The sequence below is a fragment of the Psammomys obesus genome, unplaced genomic scaffold (assembly GCF_907164565.1).
Source record: "Psammomys obesus unplaced genomic scaffold, mPsaObe1.curated_primary_1811, whole genome shotgun sequence".
Classification (NCBI taxonomy): Eukaryota; Metazoa; Chordata; class Mammalia; order Rodentia; family Muridae; genus Psammomys; species Psammomys obesus.
The window spans coordinates 797,228-816,681 of record NW_026590341.1 but is presented as its reverse complement, the minus strand read 5'-3'; the positions used below and the strand labels follow the sequence as shown (position 1 = coordinate 816,681).

General features: G+C 55.6%; 2 protein-coding genes across 6 annotated transcripts; one reads left to right on the top strand and one right to left on the bottom strand.

The window, feature by feature from the left end:
- The first annotated feature begins 1,446 nt into the window (after positions 1-1,446).
- Pkp3 (plakophilin 3) lies at positions 1,447-10,352 on the top strand. Its single transcript, XM_055606836.1, has 13 exons — positions 1,447-1,802; positions 3,834-3,913; positions 4,048-4,679; positions 4,774-4,897; positions 5,469-5,673; positions 7,445-7,619; positions 8,116-8,233; positions 8,307-8,477; positions 8,580-8,765; positions 9,099-9,252; positions 9,424-9,616; positions 9,711-9,798; positions 9,992-10,352. The coding sequence occupies exons 1-13, from the start codon at positions 1,571-1,573 to the stop codon at positions 10,025-10,027; spliced, it is 2,394 nt and encodes a 797-aa protein (XP_055462811.1). The 5' UTR covers positions 1,447-1,570; the 3' UTR covers positions 10,028-10,352.
- Positions 10,353-10,948: 596 nt separating this feature from the next.
- Sigirr (single Ig and TIR domain containing) lies at positions 10,949-19,183 on the bottom strand. Of its 5 annotated transcripts, none has more exons than XM_055606837.1 (10): positions 19,057-19,183; positions 14,726-15,253; positions 13,494-13,692; positions 12,980-13,110; positions 12,760-12,900; positions 12,348-12,491; positions 12,143-12,245; positions 11,916-12,066; positions 11,566-11,755; positions 10,949-11,272 (listed from the first exon to the last, which is right to left on the bottom strand). In XM_055606837.1, exons 2-10 carry the CDS (start codon positions 14,730-14,732, stop codon positions 11,109-11,111), a joined length of 1,230 nt encoding a protein of 409 aa, XP_055462812.1. In that variant the 5' UTR covers positions 14,733-15,253; positions 19,057-19,183; the 3' UTR covers positions 10,949-11,108. The 5 variants fall into 5 exon arrangements, with proteins under 5 accessions (XP_055462812.1, XP_055462815.1, XP_055462814.1 ...); XM_055606840.1 differs by having other exon boundaries at positions 14,726-15,022; XM_055606839.1 differs by having other exon boundaries at positions 14,726-14,872.
- Positions 19,184-19,454: the final 271 nt, after the last annotated feature.

Sequence of the window (19,454 nt, the reverse complement as noted above, 5' to 3'; positions counted from 1 at the left end):
CAAACGGCAGCTGTTGCCCACAGGAGCCGGGCCCTAATGGAGCCCACCACAGGATCTCAGACCCGGATGGAACCAAGGAGGAATTGTTCTACAGCAGTGACCCCCAGAATGAACCAGGGGTCCAGTGGGGCCCAGGCCAGCAGCAAGGTAGGTTGCCCAGTCCTTGCCTTCCTCCAGACTAGTAGAAGAAAGCCAGACTCTATCCTGCAGGGGCTTCACCCTCCACGCTCTCTGCCCAACACCCTCTGGCTTCTGACTCCCATCTTCCAGCCCTTCTGTACTTAGCCTGCTCTTGTCCCTGATGCTATCTACTTTCTCTGAGCGCTCTCCATTTCCAGGTTTCTGCTCCTAGCTGTTAAAGCAAATGCCTTTAAAGAACTAGGACTAAAGGCTACCGGCCTGGTGTGGGAGAAGGTGCTCAGGCTGAGCCCAGGGACTAGGTTCTGGGAAGAGGCAGAGCCTGAGGACAGAGAACCAGGAATGCTGAAGGGAAGTACATGGGCATGTTGAGGCAACTTGCTCCACGCTCTAGCCCTCCTAGTTTTGACTTTTAAGTTCTCCAGTCCACCTGGATGCCAGGCCTAACTCCCAACATGCCAGTCTACCTGGCTCAGTGCTCGGAGACCTTCTAAAAACGAGCTGATGCCCCTTGCTTCCAGCCTTCCGACTTTCTCTGGCCCAGCTCTCTCCCCAGGCTCCTGGCCCCCCAGCCTGGCAGGTGCTGACATGAGCCTAGGCCCCTCTGAGTCAACCCCTTGGGGCACCCCGCCTGCCTGCCCTGACTCATATGTTGGGAACGAGCCTCCCACCCCAGGCCTGGGGGGCAGAAGCTGGGGAGAGGTGCCAGAGAGGGCCAAGCAGCCCTTCTGAAGCCTCTGTAGTGATGGAGGCTGGGGTGAGTTTCTGGGTTTGCAGGTCAGGGGGTGGACATCTGTCTGCTTCACTGGGCTCTCATTATTGAGTTGTAAGGCCCAGGTTTAGGGCTATCATGGGGCTGCTTTTGACCCTAAAACTCTAGCATTCAAGTTCTTTAACCTCTCCCAGGACTCTAGAAACACGAAGTTGTCTCTGGATGCCAACCCTGCTGGGACCTCACCAAGACTGGGTCCAGCAGTCTTAGAGGTTGCTTGGTCTATGATGCTTAAGAGCTCCCAACCCCCAGGCCGGGACACCCCTTCTCATATAGCTTGGAGTAACAGGTCCCCACAGGCTCCCTGTCCTACTCTCATACTGAGAACACCGGCACCCACGGGGCTTTGGGCTTGGAAGGCTGAGAGCAAGTAGAACCCACGTCCCTGTGGCCCTGTCCTGGGATAGGAGAAAAGGGAAGGCCAGGCGTGACTTGAGGACGCGCAGGGCCAGTTCTTCCGCCCAAATTCCACCTTAAGCAGGCAGAGGGAGGCCCCTCCCTCCCACCTGGCCCAGGTGTCCCCGCCCCCAGCCAAGCTCTGGGCAGGGCGGGCGTCTGTCTAAGAGAGTCAGCCAGGAAGAGTCTTCTGGAACCGGGCCTTGAGGGACAAGACCGGGAGGAGGCCCGGGACCGGTGGGCTGGTTAGTCGCCCCTGTCACTATGCAGGAGGGTAACTTCCTGCTGTCCGCCCTGCAGCCTGAGGCCGGTGTTTGCTCCCTGGCGCTGCCCTCGGACCTGCAGCTGGATCGCCGGGGTGCCGAGGGGCCGGAGGCTGATAGGCTTCGAGCCGCCAGAGTCCAGGAGCAAGTCCGAGCCCGCCTCCTGCAGCTGGGCCAGCAGTCGCGGCACAATGGGTCTGCTGAGCTTGATGGCGCCGCGGAGCCCGCCAGAGGTAGGCTAACTTGGGTACAAGTAGGCAGCAGAGGGTGATGAAGGTGGACGTGGTGGCAGTGGGCAGGCTGAGATGGCTAGGGTAGGAGTGGTGGTGGCAGGGGCAGAGGCCGTAGAAGCTCGGGGTTCAGGCCTTGACTCACCTCGCAGAGGCCTGCTCTGAGTCACTGCCCCGCCCCAGCAGGCATAGGGAACAGCCTGGGTGGGGCATGCCTCCTCCCCAGCCAGGACAGGGGTCCTGGAGCAGGGCCCACCCACTCCCTAAGTTGGGGAGACCTGGAAGGTATAAGTTGAGCAGCCAGGACAACCTGTCGGTCAGGCAGACCCCTAACACATTCCCTCCCGGCACCACAGAACACACAGGCTTACTTGAGGTCCCAGACAGAGGCTAGAGTGGCTCCTAACCAGATGGGAGTGAGTGTGGCAGTGTGAGAGAGGGACGATCCTAGATAGAGCCCAGGTCTGTCTGGAGCAGGGGCTCCCTGAGGAATTGCAGAACTGGGCCTACCAGGAGTGACCCAGATACACTTCATGAGAATAGCTGGCAGGGTGCTCCTCAGGGGCTGGCAGCTGTGTGTGTGTGTGTGTGTGTGTGTGTGTGTGTGTGTGTGTGTGTGTTAGAGGGTCATTCAGACGTGCTGGGCTCAGGGCAGTCACTCCACAAGCATCCTTTCCCCACCTGCCAGGTTACAACAACAGGAATTAAATTTAGACAGCACAATGAACTTCTGTTCAGAGAGCCAGACCCCAGTTCACAGTGGTCCACATGACTGACGTCTGGCCTCTAGCTACTGGCCAGAGAAAAAGGGTTGTTAGGAACTGGATTGCTGCCTAAAAACTTTCTGAGCCTAAGCCTTACTGGATGCCCAGGGGTCATGGGGTGGGGGAGGACACAGGGAGGGGTTAATTACCACCTGGCAACCCTGCCAATTAGGGGGAGGAGGATAGTAATTTGGGGGTGGGCATAAGGTCCCCAGGCTGGGGTGTGCCCCCTAGACTGGTCCTCACGAGCGTCAAAGGGTTAACAGCCCCTGCCCAGAAGCCTCATTAACCTGGGTGGGTCTGGGGAACACCAGACTGTCCACCTTTTGGGCAGGACTAGAAGGAGTCGAAGTCCCCTTCTCCATACCCATGCTGACCTCTGGGGTGGTTGTTCCACTCAGGGAGCCACCCAGAAAGCAAAGGAGCCTTTGCAGAGGCCAAGTCCAGCCAAGGGCTGCCCATTATCACCATCAACTCTCAGGGTGATGTTTCCTGTATGGTCGGTCTCACCTCTGTCTGTCATCTCTGTCTGTCTATAACCTCTGTCTGTCTCCTCCGAGCACACTAATCTGTTCATTCAGTTGCTCGTTTTCCATACACCCATGTGATCCTCTCTCATCTATCTCCCTCTCTCCCACCAATCCAATCACCTACATATCATTCCAAGCTTCTGACCAGTCCTCCCTCCCCACCCACCCACCCTTCTGTCCACTGACCACGGAGCTGGGCTGACACCTGTCCTCAGCTAATATGCAGCTGGGTGGGTGGGTGTGGCCTCTGCCTCGGGCTCTACCTCTGCCCGTCGGAGCAGACTGATCCAGAGAGACTGCATCCTTGGCCTGCACGGTGTCACTCCCTTATGACGGTAGTACAGATGGAGTCTGGGCATAACAGAGACTCAAAGGGGGTCATACGGGGCTGGCTTCCTGGAGGAGCCCAGATGCTGCGCTCTGGCAGGGGCAAGGCTGCTGATGGAGACCCTGGCATATTCTCCAGGCAGCCCAGAGGTCAGCAGGATAAGTTGTCTGAACTTATCCTGCAGAGAAGGCAGTCTGGAGTTCTGGGGAGAGGGGACCTACCAGAACAGACTTACCAGGCTCAGCCATGGCAGAGCCACGAACAAAGCCATTAGCCCCCAAATCCACTCAACCTTCCTGCCCTGGGTTTGATGTCACACTCAGGGTTGTGATCAGATACCTCTGGCAGAAAGGAGGAATAAAAAGCCAGGACTTTCCTGTCATGGTCAGGCTGTCACTGTCTCTGTCCACAGGCATGCCCAGGGGTCAATACCACACTATGCAAGCTGGCTTCAGCTCTCGATCCCAGGGCCTGAGTGGGGACAAGACCTCGGTGAGTCGGGGAGTCAACTCTGCAGTCCACACTGAGGGGGAGGCTTGACGGGGGAGGCTGGGAACTCTGGATCAGAAGGGGAGGGTGCCAGGTAAACCCCAGATCCACCTTCACTGTGCCCTCCCCTCCCATAGACCTACCGGCCCATCGCCAAGCCGGCCTACAGCCCAGCCTCCTGGTCCTCTCGCTCAGCTGTGGACCTGAGCTGCAGTCGGAGGCTGAGCTCTGCCCACAATGGGGGCAGTGCCTTTGGGGCTGTGGGATACGGGGGTGCCCAGCCCACGCCTCCTATTCCCACCCGGCCCGTGTCCTTCCATGAGCGAGGTGGGGCAGCCAGCAGAGCCGACTATGACACACTGTCCCTGCGCTCACTGAGGCTGGGGCCGGGGGGCCTGGACGACCGATACAGCGTGGTGTCTGAGCAACTGGAGCCTGCAGCCGCCTCCACCTACAGGGTCTATGCTTATGAGCGCCAGGCCAGCTCCAGCTCTAGCCGAGCAGGAGGCCTGGACTGGCCAGAGGCCACCGAGGGCCCACCCAGCAGGACCATCCGAGCACCCGCCATGCGAACCCTGCAGAGATTTCAGAGCAGCCACCGAAGCCGTGGGGGTACCGGATCAGTGTCAGGTGCTGGCCTGGAGCCGGTGGCCAGAGCCCCATCTGTACGCAGTCTCAGCCTTAGCCTGGCTGACTCAGGCCATCTGCCAGACGTACGAGGGTTGGACAGCTACACAGGCCATCGGACCCTGCAGAGGCTCAGCAGTGGGTGAGGAGCTGGGCTTGGAGCAGGGAGGGCCTGTACCACAGTCGGGCCCAAACCTAAGGTCTGCCTGACCACTGACTAAGCCCTGCTTCTACAGCTTTGATGACATTGACCTGCCCTCAGCAGTCAAGTACCTCATGGCCTCAGACCCCAACCTGCAGGTGCTGGGGGCAGCTTACATCCAGCACAGGTGCTACAGTGATTCGGCAGCCAAGAAGCAGGTGACACGCCACGGCCCACCCCGTTATCTCTTGCTGACTACCCCGCTAGCCCCGGTGCCCACGATGACTACTGTCACCAGTCCCCACCCCTCCATGACCTTTGGTCCTTGGCCCTCCTTGGTAATCACTAGACTGGCTGGGGAAAGCTCGCCTCTCTGTATCCTCAACAGAAAAGGGGCAGAAATGTCATATTTGTATATACCTGCATCACCTATCTACACCTTCATACACACACACACACACACACACACACACACACACACACACACACACACGTACATATATATGCCTATGGCTCATATATGCATCGTCTCCGTTGACTTGGATTACCTCCATAATACCTGAACATACATGCACGGGTCCTGTCCATACCTGTAGGATAGTCAGCGTTTCCACCCCCGAAATGTTTGCATGCGCTGTGTACCATCTGGATAACCTACACACGCATATGCACTTATTTTCACGCATGTGGACACGTCTGCACGCACTTTCACAGTCTGCAAGTGTGCGCGCGCGCGCGCGCGCACACACACACACACACATATATATATATATATATAACTTGCCACAGGCTCGCAGCCTTCAGGCGGTGCCGAGGCTGGTGAAGCTCTTCAACCACGCTAACCAGGAGGTGCAGCGCCATGCCACAGGTGCCATGCGCAACCTCATCTACGACAATGCGGACAACAAGCTGGCGCTGGTGGAAGAGAACGGCATTTTTGAGCTGCTGCGGACCCTCCGAGAGCAGGATGACGAGCTACGCAAAAATGTCACAGGTACCCTTGTCCCTCTGGCCTCTGCACTCCGTCCCCCTCCTCTGCCCTCTCCCCTGACCTGTCCCTGCCTCTCTCTCACTGTACTCCCCTCTTTCCCTTTCGTATCCTCGACAACGTCTTCATCTTATGCCTTCCCTGTCCCATCTTGCAATTTGGGGGGGGGAGGGGGGGTTGCCGTTCAGCTTTGGTTTTTGTTGTTTTGAGACAGGGACTCACTGTGTAGCCTTGGCTGCCTTGAAACTTGCTGCATAGACAAGGCTGCTCTCAAACTCATAGAGATCCACCTGCCTCTGCCTCCTGAGTTTGCTAGGATTAAAGGCCATGCCTGGCTTATTTTGTTGTTTTGTTTTTCTTAAGATTTGTTTATTTTTTATGTTTTATGTATATGAAGTTTTTGCCTACATATATGTACATTTACAGTACACATGCCTGGTACCCACAGAGGTCAAAAGAGGGCATTGGATCCTCTGAAACTACAGTCAGAGATGGTTGTTAAAAGTGATGTGGGTTATGGGAATTAAATCTGTGTCCTATACAAAAACAGCAGGAACAGCAACAAGCATGTGTGTGTGTGTGTGTGTGTGTGTATGTATATGTATGTGTCTATATTCAATTTATTTAATGTGTATGAATGTTTTGCTTGCATCAGTGTCTGTACACCACATGCATGGCCATTGCTCACGGAGGTTGGAAGAGGGCATCAGATCCTCTGGAACTGGAGTTACAGATGATTGTGAACCATCATGTAGGTGCTGGGAAATGAACTCAGGTCCGGTTGAAGAGCAGCCTATGCTCTTAACCAGTGAGCCATGTCTCCAGCCCTTCCCAACCCATTTTTATTACCCCACTCTGTACACTAAACTGGCCTCTATCTCACTATGTATCACACCCTGGCCATAAATTCGTGGTAATCCTTCTGAGTTGTTGGGATTGCAGACATGAGCCATCATGCCAAGCTAAGCTTACTGTTGTAGGTGTTGTGTGTATTCTTGTTGAGACAAGGTCTCACTATGTAGCTCTGGCTGACCCAGAACTCATTATGTAGTCCATGCTGGCCTCAGCTTCACAGAAATTACTTGCTTGTGTTTCCCGAATGCTGGTATTAAAGACATGTACTACTATGCCTGGCAGTTGTTTATGAGAGAGGGTCTCCCTGTGTAGCCCAGGATAGCCTCAAGCTCATGGTACTTCTTCTATTTTAGCTCCCTAAATTCTGAGATTGTAAGCGTCACACCGACAAAACTCTAATTTTTGTGGCTTTTTATTCTTATTTTCTGTGGTGCAAGGTATGGTGCTCGTGCGTACAGGCAAGGCAAGTGCTCTGCCCCTGAGCAACAGCATCGACCCTCTCTTTCCAGGCACTTCCACTCCCAGGCCTTCCAATCCCCACACCTTCTTTGTCTCTCTGGCTCTTCTCCTGCCCCATACCTCCAAAGGTCACACTGAGGGCCTCTCCAGTGGAGCTCTAGAGTAAGGCAAGGCTCCAAGAAAGTGTGGGGTCCAGAGCTGAGGTCATGGCTCAGTGAAGAAGAGTGTTTGCTGCTCTTCCAAAGGACCCAAGTTCTGCTCCCAGCACCTGCATCAGGCGGCTCATAACTGCATGTAACTCCAGCTCGTGTGCTTATGATATACTAATGCATGGACACACATATAATTAAAAAATAAATATTTGTAAAAAGAGAATGTGGAGAAACTGCTCACGCCACCTCCAGAGGAAGCAGAAGGGCCAGGGAGCTGACCCTGACCACAGCCTTGGCCCCATCTTGTGCAGGGATCCTGTGGAATCTGTCCTCCAGTGACCACCTAAAGGATCGCCTCGCCCGAGATACACTGGAGCAGCTCACAGACCTGGTGCTAAGTCCCCTGTCAGGGGCAGGCGGGCCCCCCCTCATCCAGCAGAATGCCTCTGAGGCAGAGATCTTCTACAATGCTACTGGCTTCCTCAGGTGTGCTAAGTGGAGGCACTGGGTGAGGAGATGCTGAGGGGAAAGAGCCAGGTGACAAGAGAAGGATCAGGGAAGCTTCTAGAAGCATGTTCTTTTGCCACCTAAATGACAAGGACAATTAGCCGAGTCCGCTGGGAGTCGAAAACAGCAGGGAAAAGTCTAGGGGCTGAGGCCTGAGGGTGACAGGCCAGATATGGAGGTGTGGAGGTCAGGACACCCTAGGGCTTTGTGATCCATTAAATAGAGTCTCTTGTCCTGACATCTATCTTCCTAAACTTTGAAGAGCTGATTGGGGGATGGGTTTGTGAAGGGCAGAGCCAGAAGTATCTAATAAGGTCCAGGAACTGGAGGGTACAGGGATGGACAAATCAGTGCCTGGTGATTTCATCTCCAGGACAAGGGCCGCGGTTAAGGGTTCCTGAAGTAACCCTTCCAGGGTCCCTGGGGGGACTGTGTTGGTATCCCTGGGGGAGCTCTGACCTGCCTCCATCCCCAGGAACCTCAGCTCGGCCTCCCAGGCCACTCGTCAGAAGATGCGTGAGTGCCACGGGCTAGTGGATGCCCTGGTCACCTACATCAACCATGCCCTGGACGTGGGCAAGTGTGAGGACAAGGTGAGGGGCAGCCGGTGAGCCAAGGGGGCCCCCGGGGCCTCGGCCCGCTCTGACCACCCTCTGTTCTCTGCAGAGTGTGGAGAATGCTGTGTGTGTGCTGAGGAACTTGTCCTACCGCCTATATGATGAGATGCCACCATCGGCCCTGCAGCGGCTTGAAGGCCGGGGCCGCAGGGACATGACCGGAGCACCACCTGGTGAGGTGGTAGGCTGCTTTACGCCACAGAGTCGGAGGCTACGTGAGGTGAGCAGAGACCAGGGAGGTCGGGAATGGGGAGTGCCAGCCTAAGGCCCTGACTTCTGCTGCACCCTTGGCCCTGGTTGACCGCGGTGCCCTCCCCCTCAGCTTCCTCTCACAGCTGATGCGCTCACCTTTGCCGAAGTCTCTAAGGATCCCAAGGGTCTCGAGTGGCTGTGGAGCCCCCAGATCGTGGGGCTGTACAACCGGCTGCTGCAGCGCTGTGAGCTAAACCGTCATACAACAGAGGCAGCTGCGGGGGCGCTACAGAATATCACCGCGGGTGACCGCAGGGTCAGTGGCCTGACAGCCCCTACTCCTGGTTTTAGCATAGGCACCAGGGCGCATAGGGATATCATAGGCCCCAGGAATTCATGGTCTGTTGGGGGAAGGATCTCTAGGAGTGAGACATGAAACCCATGCTCCAGTCTGAGGAATGGGCCCGTGTGGATTTGAGTTCTGACATTCTGAGCAGAAAGGGTCCTTGGTCAGGTCCTGACTTGACAGAACAGGCACAAGTAGCAAGCAAGAAGTGAAGAAGTGACTGTCCCTCAATCCTGAACGGGGCTGGCTGGGGCTGGCTGGGGCGCTTCTGGGCTTCACCACGTCCTCTACCTTTCACTGCAGTGGGCAGGTGTCCTGAGCCGCCTGGCTCTGGAACAGGAGCGTATCCTAAACCCCTTGCTGGACCGAGTTCGCACCGCTGACCACAACCAACTTCGCTCACTGACTGGTCTCATCCGAAACCTGTCTCGGAATGCCAGGAACAAGGATGAGATGTGTGAGTTCTGTCCCTGGTCCAGTACACAGCCCATGCCTCCCAAGGAGCTGGCTTCTGGCTAGCAAGTCAGATGGAGTGGGCAGGTGTGTGTGTCAGCCCCCTGGGGAGGCAGAGGTTCTGGGCACCAAGGTAGCAGGGAATCTGGCAGACTGACCCTAAACTCTTTATCAGCCACAAAGGTAGTGAGCCACCTGATTGAGAAGCTTCCTGGTAGTGTGGGTGAGAAGTGTCCCCCAGCTGAGGTGCTGGTGAACATCATAGCTGTGCTCAACAACCTGGTGGTAGCCAGCCCCATCGCTGCCCGGGACCTGCTCTATTTTGATGGGCTCCGAAAGCTTATCTTCATCAAAAAGAAGAGAGATAGGTAAGGACCAACCCAACCCACAGCAACATGGTCAAGGTACAACTCACCCATTCTACATCCTAGCCTTGACCCCGACCCTCTTGAATGCCCACAGCCCTGACAGCGAGAAGTCTTCCCGGGCAGCCTCTAGCCTCTTGGCCAACCTCTGGCAGTACAGCAAGCTCCACCGTGACTTCCGGGCGGTACGTTTTACAGAGCCTGGGAACAGGGACTCAGGGCATGAGGCTCAGTGCAGGTTGAAGGTCACCAGGGCAGGGACACAAGCCTGGAACACAAAGGCAAGGGGCCCAGGCTGTGCCTAGAACATTATGGGGAAGGCAGGACCTCAGGGACAGCAAAGGAAATCCTGACTTCCCTGTCCCCTCTCCACTGCAGAAGGGCTACCGGAAGGAGGATTTCCTGGGCCCATAGGTGAAGCCTCCTGGAGGTGGAGTGATTCAGCTTCCAAGAGACAGGCTCGGCTCCTGCCATCCCACAGAACATGGAAGAGGAGCTGATGGCTACAGGACCTCTCTCTGGAGTCCTGTGTGTACCCTTGAGGGGCCGGAGCCACCAGGGAAGAACAGGGGCTTGCAACTGGGAATTGATTGGCTTCTGCAGGGCAGGGGAAGTGGGTAGGGCTTGAGCTGCTCTGGTGCACTGGGTGGTAACATAGTCACAGTGGCAGGGGTGGGGCTGCCCTTGGCCTGACAGCCTTGTGACAGCAACATTGGGAATAAAGGTGATTTTGAATACAGCCCCAGCTCTGTGTATTTCTGGGAAGTGTGCACTGTCCCCAAACATGCCTACCTGTTCCTGAAGACACACCTCCAGACTCACACCTAAGCTTCCCAAGGCAGAAGGGACAGGACAGGGAAGGAGTAGACAGAGATAGCCTTCCTGCTATATGTGGCATAGACACAGCAGAGCTGGAGACTTATGAGCAGTATCTATGCCATAAACACACCCAATACTCTCTGTCTATCCTGAGCTGGTGTTAGAAGTGCCCTGGCCAGAGGACCAGACTGGCTGTCCCAGGCTTGAAGTCCACGAGTATCAGAAGCAAGGCTACCCATTTTTCCTTGTAAAAGTATCAACAGTGGCTTCTTACTGAAGGATCTGTCCAGAATGAGAGGGGCCAGTCATACTCCCAACCAAGTACCAAGCAGGGATACTAGGGGCTATTAGAGCAAGGGATATGCCAGGGATAGCTGAGGGTAGAGGGCAGGTTTGGGTGGGTAGCAGCTTGGGAAACCTGGTGCTGGTAAAGACAGAAAGGAAAAGGGTCAGGGTCTCATGGCAGAAGCAATAGGAGGCATAACAGTTATAACCCAGAAGAGAAACAGGCCCAAGCAAGAGCCAAGAGAATTTTATTTTGTGACACCCCGGAGCCACACTCCTTCCCTGAGAGGCACAGGGATACAGGCAAGGGTTGTGTCCGAGAGAGAGGGTACCTGCCTCTACCCTGGGAGCTGCCGCCTTGATCCCATGATCTGGGCTGCTAGGATAAGGGCTACACATCATCCTCAGACACCAGGCAGTAGAAGTCCGTTCGCACGCTGTAGTTTCGAGAGCCAAGGTCAGAGACATCCATTTCACTGCCATGGCCCTCTCCTATGGCGACCCTGCTTTCATGCAGTGGAGCTGGTGGCTCCCCAAAGACAGGTCCACGGACACCTGCAGAATACCACAAGGCCTAAGGCTGCCTGATCTGCCACCAGGCTTCTGCTAGGTCCTGTGATCAGAAGGGGTTACTTCATGCTCACCTACCAGCCACAATGACACTAGAAACCCTGAGAGTTCCCTGACAGAAGCCTAGGAGCAAAACCATCTCCCCTGGTAAGAAGCAGTGAGGGCCACTGCCAGCAGACGTCAAACCTCCTTAGGAGGCAGGATCTCTGGATGCCAGAGTCCTCCAAGCTGGAGCTGTGCCTGACCCCTTGATCGGCAGTGAGGCCAGATGAGCATACCCAGGTCTCCCTCAGGGTCTGGATCCAGCTCTGACTCCACGGCCCGGCCCTGCGCAGCACGTCCTCTCACGATTAACATGGGATCTTTGTCATCCTGTAGTCGGGTTTGGGGGTCTCCCTCCACCGGCCTGTACTGCATCTTCCGTGGCAGTGCCAGCTGAAGCTCTTTCCAAAAATCAGAGGAAGGCGTCTAGAGACCAAGTTTGGACCGTCAGTATAAACACATGGGGATGTACAAACTGGAAGCCTCTAGCCACCCAGATCCAAAGAGCAATGCTGGTGGCTGCCTTGCAGGTCCCCTTGCCCTCCAGCACCTCAGGCACCCACTCACAAACCCCCAGCCCTCGTACCACGGAGCCAGGCTTCCAAAGCAGCAGGGTCACGAGGTGGCGATGCTGTCGCAGGAGACGAAGAGCAGGATGGATAGGCTCACGCCTCTGGGCCTCGAAGGTGATGAAGATAGGTCTGCGCGTGAGCTCCAGTAGGCGGCACAGTCCCTCCCTGCAGCGACGGGACCGTCAGGAGGGGCAGGACCAGGTCTCCCGGTTTCCCACCCCAAGCCAAGCACCCGACGCACCGGAAGCTCTGGCTACACCAGGCCCGGCCCAGGAAGGCGTCTGAAAGAACCACGATGAGGCGCCGACAACGGCTCAGGTTCACCAAGAGGTCGGCAGAGGGCTCTGTGGGCACGGGCGTGGGCGGGCGGATGAGAGGCGGGGCCAGTGACAAGGGCGGGACTCAGGGAACAGAGTGGGAACTGGGAGGCGGGATATGGGCGGTACCCGCTCGCGGCAAGAGATCGCGGTCGTCCAGGAAGAGTTTGTATCCCCGACGCCGCTCCAACTGAGGCTTCAGAATGAAATTCACAAATTTGCGGTCCTCCGGGCAGTCGCTATAGGACACGTAGGCATCGTATAACTTCCCATCTGCAAGAAGGCCAGTCAGCGCGGCCAGTTATAGAGAAACCCCTATCCCATGCCCAGCATTTCTCTGAACACGTGAACCAGACTCCAGGACTCTTCCTTCTGTTGACCCCAGTCCTGTGCCCTTCTGAGACGCTACTTTCCACCGCCCTTGTCACCTAGTGCCCTCTAGAGCTATAACTCCCTCCATCCAGGGCAGAACCCAGCATGCAGCCAGCATCTCAGTAATGTACTGAACCCTGTACCCGAATCCATACAGAACCTTACATACCGTTCATCTCCACCTCCCCATAGGTGTCTTGGTACCAAAGCAGCAGGTTCAGGCGACACTTAACATAGAGCAGGGCCACCAGCAGCAGAACCAGCAGGACAAGGAGGGAAGCCACCACTGCAGCCACATGGCCAGCAGGGCCTGCAGACAAAGAATCACTATTCCCTTGACCTAAGGACCACAGGAAACCCTTGCCCTCCACCACCCTGAACTCTCTCACCAGCTCGCCAAAGGATGAAGGAATGGGAGCTGACATTCCAGACAGAGCAGGTGAAGGTCCCGTAGTCCTCAGCATTGGTCAAGTTGAGCACCAGAACACTAGACACGACCCCTGAGAAGTTGGCGCTGACCCTGGGAAAATCAGGCCAAACCCTCACATGGGGACCAAGAACATCAGTGGCTGCCCAAGTCCCATCTGTCTGGGATTCACCCAGGGAGAGATTAAAGAACTAAGCTAAGTGCCCAGAATTTGGGCTGGGTCTGGTTACAGGCTTAGCTAATCAGTGACCCATGAAAGACTTAGGATTCTGTCCTCAGACAGTCTACAAGAAACATAAACTAAGACCCAGTCCCAAAGTAAACCCTCCATCTGTGTCCATGGGAACACTTTGCAATGTCAAGTTTACACAGGTACTACATAGCCCTTGCCCTGGTTATCACAGTTTAGGGTCAGAAAGGCTGGCCATGGGTATATCCTGGTGGTTACTCTAATCCTGGACACCTCAGTCTCTTACCAAAAGTCCTGATGGAGGCTGAAGTGACTTCCATTGCCCAATGTCAGACCATCTTTTAGCCACTGTACTGAGGGCTGGGGACACTGAGGCCCAGAGTCCACCCAACCTGTGCAATTCAAAGCAACTGTACTGCCAAGGGCAGGTCCCAAGGTCTGGTCTTCAGATGGGGAGAGGAAATTAGGGGCCCTGTCACAGACACCTGCAGAAAAAGTACAACAGGTCAGCCATACTGGAATACCTACTCCCATGCTATGCCCAGATGCTCTATGATGGAGGGGGTTAAAAGAAAAAAAAAAAAAAAAGGCAATGGGTGATTGGTGTCAGTGACTACATCTATCCATGGATCCTATAGGCCTGAGCCCAGGCTTGCATTCTTCCCTCAGCAGGAGACAGTTGTGTTCTGCTGGCCCTCATGTGACAGCCTTGTGCTGAGGGAGAGGAGTGGCCAGAGTCATAGTTGAGCTGAGCCAGCCCAGCCACAGAGGCCCATCTGTTGGCGTATCCCTGCTGGACATGAGTCCAGCCTCCACGCTGCCCCTTCAGAGTAGGGCCTGCATCCCTCAGTCTAGCTGGCTTCTACTCAAGAGCTACAGGGACTACAGGTGCTGAAGGCTGAAAGAATACATAGCATTCTGACATCTTTCACAGGGACAGGGCAAGCTGGAGTCTGGGCTTCCAGGATCCCCCTCCGCTGGCCACAGACTGCCCTCCCCTCTTCTCTGAGGCCTAACGTCTCATCTCTAAGTAAAGATGACGCCCCTAAGCAGGAGGCTGGAGAGCTACACTGCACCACCTCACTTAATACTCACATCCCCAGCCCGGCTCGGAGGTGCACACCTGTAAACCCAGCACTCAGGCAGGCAGAGGCAGGCGGATCTCTGTGAGTTCAAAGCCAGCTTGCTCTACAACTCAAATTTAGGACTGCCAAGACTACACAGAGAAACCCTGTTTCTTGGGGAAAAAATGAACAAACCAACCACTCACACCCCCAGGACTCCATTGAGATTTCAAGGCTTACTCATCTGGAGGCCCTCGGCAGGAGAGAAGTAGAGGCTCTCATGAACCCTGCTGCCCTGAATTCAAAGCAACTACTAGAAAGAAGGGATGAGCACAGGCCTTGACCTCTGGTATGTATTTAAGCACAGAGCTCAGCAGAAAGTGTAATGTTGAGCCAGCCTGACAAGCAGAAATTGGGGTGGAGACTTGCTCCTGGCCCTCTCTGACCTGCCTACCTGCCATGGCTCGTCCAGGGCCTCTTCACGGCAGGCTGTCCACTGGTTCCACCCCTCGCTCCACGGGGACTCCTTAACCGAGCAGATGGGTCCACTGAAGGCTGAGAAGAACTCCTTTCTGTCTGTTCAGCCAGATGAACAGGGTACCTGGAGGTCAGAGGCTGTCACCATCCCCAGGGCACAAGTTAAACAGGAACAGGACGAGTTAACCAGTAACTGTCAGCCATCAGCAGTACTGGCTGCACACCAGAGAGCTGCCTTGCAACCTTGGCCAGTCTCAGAGTGCTGGATGAGCTCCTAGATACAAGACGAGAGCAATTCTGCCTCACACCGCTTGGGAGGGACAGGTCCACGGACCACCTTCACCCGTTCTGGGGCCACCGTGGTGACTCAGGGACGCAGCAGACATGCTCCAAGAAGGATCTGACCTCAGGAGATAGCAGTTAGCCTCCTTCCTGGCGGTCCCCTGTAATGGACTAGCTTGCTGTATGCAGGTGGGTGTGTGTGTGCGTGTCACCTGGCCAGGACCTGAGAATGAAGGGGATATGAATGAAACCTAACTGTGAGATTTTGCTCTGGATGCAATCACGCATGCACATGTGAGTGGACACGTCACACCTGTGGACACGCTAAGGCTCACCTGGGCCAAGAGAGGTAAATGGGGACCAGGCTGGCCTAGAGGCCACTCTGAAGGGCCGTGGGAAGCCCGTCTGAGAACCCCAAACTCCTATCTAGGGTCCTCATTCTCAGCCCACAGCAACTATACACACCTGGGACTCAGAAAACTCTGTAGTGGCGTGACTGCAGGAAACATTCCAGATGCTTTTCTTTAGCACAGCCCTAGGTGACTCCTCTTACCTGGGTGCCCCAAGTTCACTCTCTTTATGCAACAAGCATTTATAGGGTCCCTACTCTCCTCCATGCTGCACAGACACATGGGCAGCAGGAACAGGGGCTCAAGCCCCAAGCCCCTGGGCCTGGCCTGCCTCAGATGCCCCTCCTATACCTAAGGCCCAGGCCTTAGGTATAGGAGAATGAGTCCTATAGTCTGGCTTCCTTTGTTCTGCACTGGGTAATGCTCAACCAGAAATCTCCAGCGTGGCTAGATATCAGTCTTGGGAGCTAGCTCAGCAAGAGGCACATTATTGTCAGGGGTGGCAAAGTGATCCTTCTAGAAACCCTTCTGGGTGAAGGGCAGTCCTTCTACAGTTCTAGAAGCAGACCCACCCACCAAAGCTTTTCAAGTGACCCTCCCAGAGTGGCCAGAAGTATGTACTCCAGCCCAGCAAGTAAAAGAGCATGTCCTGCCATAGCCCTCAACCTCCTCAAGCTCAGAAGACCTTGAGCCCTACAAAGGCAGCCATGGACACTGCCAGAAACAAAGCCCAAACCTCCAGGGTGTGACTCACTCAAGCAGCAGGTGCCCGCACCCGCCCGTGCTCTCTTCTCTTTCACATTCTATGCATGCGCAGCCCCTCTCTGACCCCCACTCGGCCTCACTGAGTTCACCTTTGCCAATGAGCACACACATATCTTCCGTACAACACTGCCTCTCCCACAGGGTTCAGGCTGCCCACACCTCGCGTCACAGGCTCACTCCCAAATACCTCAGGGACCATAAGTACGCCCATGCCCACGCACACGCATGCACCCACACGTGTAGTATGTACACACACATACACACACACACACACACACATACACACCACCGTGCCTTCATGTACCTCAGCATCATGGGCTTCTCCTCAGCCAAGCCTACCACCAAGGAGAGACCACAAGGCCACAGGATCACTCAGAGCCATGGAGCACAGTCACCTGGGTTCCAGATCTTTCCTCCCGAGGAAAGATGGCCATTGAGGTCGGAAACGTGCACTTGTGAGCAAATTGTCCCCTCAGCTGGGCCCCAGAGAGAAGCCACGGTGTTGTGGCTACCCACGATGCATCCCCAGGCTTGGGCGAGGACCTGGCTTTTGTTGATGTATATTTTAGTCAGAACTTTCCCCCTCAGTTTCCTGGCCTTGCAGTCACATCCTCTCCTAAACCTAAACCCCACCCAGGTACCCACCCCTTCCCCTGCCGGGGAGGGCTGCTGGCGGTCCATGCCCCGCCTCGCCTGGCTCTTCCTGTAACTGAGTAAGAAGGCCCCTTCCTCCGGAGACTGCCCCAGTCCCCAAGCACTCCATTTGTTCCTGTGCTAGACTGTAGGCAGTTAGTTCAGAGGTTAAGGTGATGTGCAGGAATTGCGGCAAGGAGACCCCCAGCCAGAATCATCCTAACACACACAAGGAAGACAAGCTGGGTAGCAGGCCTGCCTCCTAGATTCTACCTGACCCCCCTTTTGACACAAGCTCTTGTTATATAGTCCTGGTTGTCCTAGATCTGTCTGTGTAGACCAGGCTGGCTTGGAACTCAGAGCTCTACCTGCCTCTGTCTCTCGAGTGCTGGGATTAAAGACATGCGCCAATCCTGGAAGTACTTTCATTTGTTTATACTATACTCAGGAGTGGAGGGGGGAATTATGTTCTCTGCACAACCCCCAACAACGACAACCAAAAGTCCCGTGCATGACTCACCTCTGACCTACTGTGGCAAAGGGGTAGCTCAGAAACTGGTGACCAGTAATGAAACCTAGAGAACCTCTCTCTCATCCTTATCCTGTCTACCTCCCAGGCAACAGACTTGGTTGAGTGAATAGCTGTGAAGGCTAAGACATTAGCTTAGGGCTGGGGTGAGAGAACAGAGCCCCTTTTCAAGGAAAAGTGTCAAACACAATCCCCTTGTTCTGATGCGGGACGGGAGAAGATAGCTGCTTTCTCCCATTGTTACCACTGATTTCCCCCCAGACTGACCTGAGCCTTGGGGCCCAGTAGCATTACTTACAGAACTGGACAGGGATCTTCTCCAGTCCTCGGACCACCCTTTACACTCACAATTGCATAAGTAGGTCCTAGAGAATCTCCCTGCCCCTGATTCAGGCCACCCAGAATCATCGACACAAAAAACAGGCTTTCCTGCCACCTTATCTGACTTTGACCCAGCCATGGCTTGGCATTTGTGACCTCTGGGTGATGGTGCACCTTTGGCTCACAGCCAGAAAGGCTGAAGGGAACAGATTCCTCTACGCTTGTGGAGCCATTTGGTACCTGAAGCCTTTTCATAGGACTCCTGAGCATCCCATGCATAGTAACTGGCAGTTCTGTGTTTCCCACATTGTGAGTCAAGAAATGAAGCAAAGTTCAGAGGTACTGGGGGCAGTGCCCTCAAACACCTTTGCCATAATGTTTGAGCCTCCTGCACCTAGACTCCGTCACCCTCTCAGTCGTTTTTTTTTCCCCCCCTAGAGACAGAGTTTCTCTGTGTAGCCTTGGCTGTCCTGGACTCACTTTGTAGACCAGGCTGGCCTCGAACTCACAGAGATCCGCCTGAAGTCCTTTGGAGGCGCTGGAATTTAATTCCTAGCCTGGATCCTCAGATCACTCCGCATTGCCTCCGCAATTACGGGATTCCTGGAAAGCCCAGATCTTTCTCCCGCAGGCCCAGTCCTGAAGCTCCACAAGCAACCTGTGTTCTTGGATGAATGAGTACCCTGGGGCTGCGCTCCTTGAAACCAGACCCCGCTCTCTGCTTTCGGGTCTGCCGCCTGGGTGTTGCTCCTGCTCAGCTCTTGACTTGCGCCGCTCCCGTTCCTGGTGTGTGCTGGGTTCCCAGATATCTTTTTTTAAAGGAAAGAGCGCACATAAAAGGCCTCGGGGTGACCGATTCCCCGAGTTCATCACGCTCCTACATCTTGCCCTTCGTTTTCTGAGGGTGGCGCACGACCTGTTTCCCCGGCCCCAACAGGTGCTGCAAGCAAGCCTATCAGGAACGCGTGAGCAAGCTGGGGACGCGCACGGGGAGCGGAAGGGCGCCCACAGCTAGTCTGGGCGCGCACCGAGTGCTGGCGCGCGCAGGAGGCGGAAGCTCTGCTGGGGACCCCGGGAGTCCGGGGCCCAGCCAGGCCCTCAGTCTGTCCAGGGTATCCTAGAATTGCTCAGGTTTGAGATACGCTCCTGGGAGCGAAGGTGGGGTCTTGAGCCCCTCGCCCGCCTCTATGGACTGGGCACTGAAGTCAAGAGAAAGCCATTGACCACGTCGGGCAGAGTGAAGAAAGCAAGGCCCGGAGAAGGGGACTGGACGCAGCGCTCTCGAGCTTCCGGGCTGAGCGGGGGAAACCTGCCTGGTTCGGAGCTACTTCCTGTGGGACCATGGCCCCAAGGCTCCTCGGAGCAAAGTGCGTCCAGGTCCTCAACCCTAGAACTGGAGCGGCTACGGGAACCACGACCTCTACTCACCTCCACGTGTCTGAGTCACGACTGTCACCCACCTGCTTTCAGACCTGAGAATCGCACGGCGGATGGCAGTTTACCTGGCCTAGGTGCGCAGCAGCGACAGACCCAGCGGCAGGTGCGGCCCCGCCCCGCAGGCAGGGCGAGGGCGGACCCTAGTGTCCCGCTTTATGCCGGAGGCTAGTGCTGGAGACTGTAGGGAGTTCAGCCCCGGGATCTTCAGCCTTCCCAGCATTGGGGCAGTGGCCAAACCAGCCCAGCCAGCGCGGCCCGCAAAGGGTCACCCTGCCAACCATCATGGTGTTCTGCCTCTCCAGCCTGAGAGCGCTTCTCTTTCCTCCAGGAAGTCTGTCTTGATCCCCCCACCCACCCATAGCTCACCCTGCTTCTTCTCTCGCCACCCC

What these genes read in the sequence shown, in the direction of transcription:
- Pkp3 (XM_055606836.1), top strand. Translation starts at nt 1,571, where the DNA reads ATGCAGGAGGGTAACTTCCTGCTGTCCGCCCTGCAGCCTGAGGCCGGT. An exon ending in AGAGTCGGAGGCTACGTGAG is followed by an intron (nt 8,478 to 8,579) that starts GTGAGCAGAGAC and finishes CCTCCCCCTCAG; the next exon opens with CTTCCTCTCACAGCTGATGC. An exon ending in ATCAAAAAGAAGAGAGATAG is followed by an intron (nt 9,617 to 9,710) that starts GTAAGGACCAAC and finishes GAATGCCCACAG; the next exon opens with CCCTGACAGCGAGAAGTCTT.
- Sigirr (XM_055606837.1), bottom strand. An exon ending in CTTCATCCTTTGGCGAGCTG is followed by an intron (nt 12,901 to 12,979) that starts GTGAGAGAGTTC and finishes CTTTGTCTGCAG; the next exon opens with GCCCTGCTGGCCATGTGGCT. An exon ending in TGGGGAGGTGGAGATGAACG is followed by an intron (nt 12,492 to 12,759) that starts GTATGTAAGGTT and finishes GCCTTCTTGCAG; the next exon opens with ATGGGAAGTTATACGATGCC.